We start from the raw sequence: 5,952 nt of genomic DNA on the forward strand, positions 1-5,952 counted from the left end.
AGTGGACCTCTAAACCCACTTCAGAGTCACAACAGCTCCAAGTTGGCCTTGGCTCCATATGGATCAAAAGAAAGGCATGGAATTTTTTATAGGTAATAAGCAATCAAAACGAAAAACAAAACATATTATGAGGTATGAAATTAAGATATATTACAGAAGAAAGGGTCACCTGGTGGCTGCATAAACACCATACATTTAATCACATTGAAAGCATGCCTCCTCTCCAAAAGAAACCTGGAGAATGTTGCTTACACCTCACAGAGCTATAATTAGCAAAGCTCTTTAAAAATAGTTTCATGGATTGTGGCAAGAGAAGGGGGTTGGGTTTAAACGTGTAGTGAGTACGCAGCGAATGTAATGAGTATATCATCGTGCAGTGAGACTTTGATGGTGCCATTTTCCAGAGCATGGTAAACCACTAGGTAACTCTGAAACATAAACTCTGGACACAAACCATGGAATCTGCCAGCGTAGGATGTGGTGATGTGGTGATGGCTGCTAATTTGGATGGACACTGTGAGAAACAGGATGTTGGAAAACAGAGAGCTTTGGCTTGATCAAGAGGATCCATCTTATGTTCCCATTGCATCCCAGAGTGTAATGTTGCTTTAGATGTTGAAGCATAAATCAGAAATACACTACTAAAACCAAATTTGGGTCAAAAGGATGAAACCCTGTGGATACTTAGGACATTGGTCAAGGGTGCATCTGTCTGGGAAACTGTTTTCTCACTTTTTATAAAGTGATTCAGAGAATGGTCTGAAGATATGAGTATTATAACACATATAAATGCTTAAAGGAGATTGAAAGAGTGTCACAGTTTTAGCTTACTCAAAGACTAGGCAAAAATGTTTTCACCTGCAACCAAAAGTAAGCAAGGAAGGAATATTCCAGCAGAGAATACCATTTGTTCTGGGATCACAACAGAGAAAGTCTTGATCTGTATAGATGACAAACTAGCATCCAGAACACTGAAACATATAGGAGAGGTTTTTACCTGATCTTAAATTTCAGTTTTCTGAACCGCACTGTTTTCTTCCAATAAAAGATTGCAATATTTCGTTTATTTTCCACAAAGTAATATTTATTTGTTGCATTTTGTATTATTTCCAGGTTATGAAGTTATTGGCATGGAACATCTCCGTAAAGGACCAGGGATTATTGTTTATTATCACGCAGTCACTGCTATTGACTATTCCTTTCTTTTCGCTAAACTTTTTAAGGAGGCACAGAGAGAGTGCTTTTCAGTCATTAATAGCGGCATATATCGGCTACCAGGTAAATTATTAAATTCAAATCATGCTTTTTATCAAAAAATATGTGAAATGTGACATAAAACAATGCTATAAAATATAAAACCATGTATCAGGCAAACAGGTGAAAAACAACATACAAATAAAATATCAGCAAGATGATGGATGTGACCATGGGGAATGTAAGGAAAAATAAAACTCGTAACCAAGTGTTGATATTTCATTGTACCCTACCTATGCTGTTGGGGCAATCCTCTCAAAGCATGCCTCACTTCATTTCCCAGTGACAAGTTGCCCTGACAGATTCCCATCTGAGTTACAACAATGGATGAGCCCAGAATGAGATGGAGTGTTCACACAAAAAAGAAAGTTGGAAACTGCAGGCTTGCTTTTGGCCATTTACAGCCTCAACCTCTTCTTCCAATAATATTTCAGGCATCTTATTTGAATCAGGCTATGTTTCCAACACAGCATGTCGACCTTTGTCTTTTGGCCCATGATCACAGATTGCAGGAATACCTTGTCTGACCTCATAACAGCTATGAGATTACTTTCTACACTCTTCCTCAGGGATCTAAGAAATGGGGTCAACTGCATAATGTGACATCTGATTTCTGTGCTGTAACTGCATATGATTGCTTCTGACTTTAATGCCAGAATAGGACAAGGTGTAGGAAACTGGGTCTCCAACTTGATGATTTCTTCAGGTACAAAGATACCAGAAAACAGGGCCCCACCCGAACACATGGCCAATCAAGCACTCCCACACAAAGCTTTTATGCTCCCATGTGACACTGCAATCAAACCCACGTGACACCCTTGCTGGAGTGTTCATGGCCCTCCACTGCCACTCCCCACACATCATCTTCCTCTGCATGCACACAGCAGCCACAGCAAGGAACTATGACACCACCAAAGGGTTATTTAAATAAGGAAGGAAGGAAGTACAGAGCCCCAAAATGCCCAGTAGCACAGAGTGCTCTGTTTGGGGGGTGAATTTGTCCATTGGGTGAATTAATGCAGCATATAATCTCCACCCACTTACCTGTGCATGAAAAGATGGACTTATGTTGGTGTAGGCAGGATTCAACCAGCATGGGCTTATCTGTGCCATGTGTGTGTGTATCTGTCTCTCTGTGCATGCCGCAAGGCACTGTGGCCTGTATTTTTATCATAATGCAAACTTGAATGTCATTCTGTTGTACTACAGACTTGACTTGTGGAACGCTTGTCTAAAAAGGTGGCCACCTCAGCACTTCCACGAAATCCTACTTGAAAAGGATTGGCAGAGAACTATGCTTGTGATCTGTAACAGTGCAATATCTTTGGAATAATGACACTTGAATAGCGTCCACAAAATTTCCTAAATAAGCGTTATATAAAATGCATTTTCTTTCTATTTGGGGCTTATTTTTCAGGGCTGAAGATACTTTTAAATTCCATCAATTTGAAAGATTTCAATAAAGCTGAATGTGTGGAAATTTTGAAGAAAGGCCATTTACTGGGCATTTCCCCTGGTGGAGGTAGAGAATCAAACTTTAGTAATGACTACAACATAATGTGGGGTAACAGCACAGGTTTCGCTCGGGTAGCTTTGGAGGCAAAAGTGGTGAGTGATCTTTGTGCAATTTGCATTGCCTTCACGATTATTCTAGATAAGACTTAATGTGTTGACATCCTTGATCTAGCATCCTAAGTAGTTGAGGACGGCTAACATCCTGTTTAGGGGTCAAATGATATCTGGACTTCCAAGTATTTCCTACCCCTGCTTTTTTTTTAAAAAAAAAGCTATTGAAATCACTTACATTTAAAAAGAAAAATAGCTTTTCTCCTCTTCAATTCTTGAAAATCTGGGGGACAGCATGTGCAATTTGAAGTCAGTTGTGTCTGGCTTGTCACTGTAATGCCAGATGGGGAGCATTATTCCTAGTCCTTAACCAAAATAAAGGTGGGGCAGGTGGGGTGAAGTAATTCTCCAGTTCTCACTTTTCTTTTGATTTTGCATTTCTTCTTTTATTCTTTCAGCCCATCATCCCTATGTTTACCCAAAACGCTTGTGAAACATTCAGGAACATTGGAAAGTCAAGTGAGCAAAATATCTTATATTCCTTGGTTGATCAAGAGATCTAATATCAGGCAATAAACAGATTAATAATATACAATGATATTTTTTTTAAATCTATTTCGTACCTACTAGTAGTTTATTCAGTGTACACTTATCTGCAAAAATTGTGCTGTCTCTTAAAAAATATGCACTCAAATTATTTAACCTCATCTCTGGGATGCATTGATTGGGATTGCTAAAAACTCAGAATGCCAACTAATTTCAAATTTGATATGGGATCGCTTTTTTACAGACTCTTTTCCCTTTCATACATAGGGCTGACAAGATGGTTATATGAGAAAACACGACTTATCTACCTTCCCATATACGGGCCATTTCCAGTGAAACTGAGGACATATATTGGAGAACCCATCCTATATGATCCAAATATAACAGCTGCAGAGCTGGCTGAAAAAGTAAGCTAACTCTACACCTGGAAGTAAAAAAGTAGAATATTATTTTCCTGTTGGTTTCTCTTTTTCAGTTCTATAAAATGGTTTCTGCCTACTGACTTGCTCATTCTATATCACCAGAGATCGGGTTCATTAAATAGACTTTTGTGCATTATGTTCATCAGTCAGCTTTCCCGCTCCGTAAATTGTTGAGACCATGAAAAGCCTATGCATTTTGTGGACAAAGATCTGCTCATGCAATAGGACTTCTTCTGACCACCATATGCCCCAGAATCTGCCCCAGAGGGTTCCTCCAAGCCCCCTTCCCGGTGGGGGACCCAATAAGCACTGTGCGCTGTTAAGCCTCGGTAAAACTATTACTGAAGAACTTCTGATGTTTGTGTGACTTATTGCAACTCTGCACGTGAATGTGACTCCATTCTACTCTGCTATTTTCACCCATGCCCTACTGTGCTGTTTTCAGGCATGGAACCAGGAGGTGACTTATTTCTGTCACTAGCCCTATCACCCATTGCCATTCTAAGCGAATAGTGAATATATAGTGAAATATAACTCAATAGCATTTCTGCAGTTTTCCTCACATAGCTGGAGGTAACAACCATACAGGAAAACTAATACGTACCAAGCAGCCCAAGGCACATATGTTTGATTGTTTCTCTGCCATTCTCATACAGTGCTCTTGGTAAATATAAAGAGAGTGGGCTGGATTCACTGACAGATGAGCAGTTTCCTAGTGGGGTTTCCTGGCCCTGGCTGCTCTGGCCCAACCCTCCATGTCGAAGAAGCCACTTTTGACAGTTGAGAGACAAGGACTATCATGCAACACATCTCAGTCTACAAAGTCATTTACGTATCCCAGAAAGAAGTTACATATTGTGCTTCTATATCTGGAATAAATGGGTTGCCTCTGGTTCTGATCCCTTAACTTTATCATCACAGATATTAATAACTGTGAACACCTATTTAGCAATATATTCCTATAACACAATGTATTCCTTTGTTCTTCTTTCAACAGGCAAAGACTGCAATTGAAAATCTTCGGGATAAATACCAAAAAAGACCAGGAAATATCTTAAGAGCTCTTTCAGAACGATTTGATAAGCATTACAAAGCTAACTAGTCCATATAAAACAGTTGCAGTGTTTCTGACAAGATGTCTGTTATAGGAAGCATTAACAATTATGTTATTAAAGCTAAGCTGATATACACAGAATTGTGCTGTATTGTTTATTAATTATCTGGAAGGGACCCTAGCTCAGTAACCCAGCACCTGCTGTGTGTTCAGAAGGTCCTAGGTTTTCAAAGACATACGAGTGCTTTCTTGCCCTATCCTGCAATACTCCCAGAATGCCCCTTTTATAATGGGAAGGCGAGTGCTTAACTGAAACATGAAATAATATTACAAGTGAAAGAGTAATGTCTCTTTTATTCACATCTCTTTTATGTTTATAGAGATAAGCTTTCACTTGGTTTGAACCTGTGGGCTGCAGACCTCTGTAGGTACACAGAGTTATCCCAAGGGGTCAACAAAGCAGCTGTGGCTGGCTGGTCCTGGTCAAGGGCCCAGGAACTCAGAGGCCTGTTCGTCTAGCACCCATTAGCTGGCTTTCTCCCAATAGGATGTCTGTGGAGGAAGGCATGAGGCCCATCTGCTCTCGAAAAGGAGTGATTGGCTTCAAGCGGGTTGGCATAGATGCCCCTTGTGGTTCACCCCAACTCTATTATTCTATGATTCCTATGAGGCATCCCAAAACAAATCTATATGAATGTTTACTACATTGGGAACAATTCCACATTTAAAAATGTGATTATACACACACCCACCCTCAGATGAACAACAACAAATGACACATTACACTGTGCCATTTATTAACAAAAATAAAGACAATATGGAAAAGCCATGTGTGAAAAACTAAATACATCTTATTATTAAATAGCTTGTAGAACCACATTTAGCAACAATAAGAAGCTATCAATTTCTGTAGGACTTTATCAGTCTCTCACATCACTTCAGTTCTGAAATCATATATAAACCAACTGAAAACGGCCAAAGCCCCAGGCTCAGACAGCATTACACCAGAAATGATAAAAGCACAGGTGGATTGGTGGGCACCTTTCTTAGCCACCCTCTTCACTTACATAGGTGACACTGGCCGCATCCCAAGGGAATGGGGAACAGACA

At 39.8% G+C, this 5,952-nt stretch overlaps 1 protein-coding gene across 1 annotated transcript in view; it reads left to right on the forward strand.

The window, feature by feature from the left end:
- LOC308481826 (uncharacterized protein) overlaps positions 1–4,983 on the forward strand; it is a 201,673-nt gene extending 196,690 nt beyond the window's left edge. The window contains exons 8-12 of the mRNA XM_081014531.1: positions 1,114–1,278; positions 2,672–2,862; positions 3,279–3,339; positions 3,634–3,773; positions 4,786–4,983. Of these exons, the coding sequence (XP_080870657.1) occupies positions 1,114–1,278; positions 2,672–2,862; positions 3,279–3,339; positions 3,634–3,773; positions 4,786–4,890 (662 nt within the window). The 3' untranslated portion in view covers positions 4,891–4,983. The remainder of the gene's footprint in view (positions 1–1,113; positions 1,279–2,671; positions 2,863–3,278; positions 3,340–3,633; positions 3,774–4,785) is intronic.
- Positions 4,984–5,952: the final 969 nt, after the last annotated feature.

This window comes from Podarcis pityusensis (genome assembly GCF_964106645.2).
Source record: "Podarcis pityusensis genome assembly, chromosome: 7".
In the NCBI taxonomy this organism is placed as follows: domain Eukaryota; kingdom Metazoa; phylum Chordata; class Lepidosauria; order Squamata; family Lacertidae; genus Podarcis; species Podarcis pityusensis.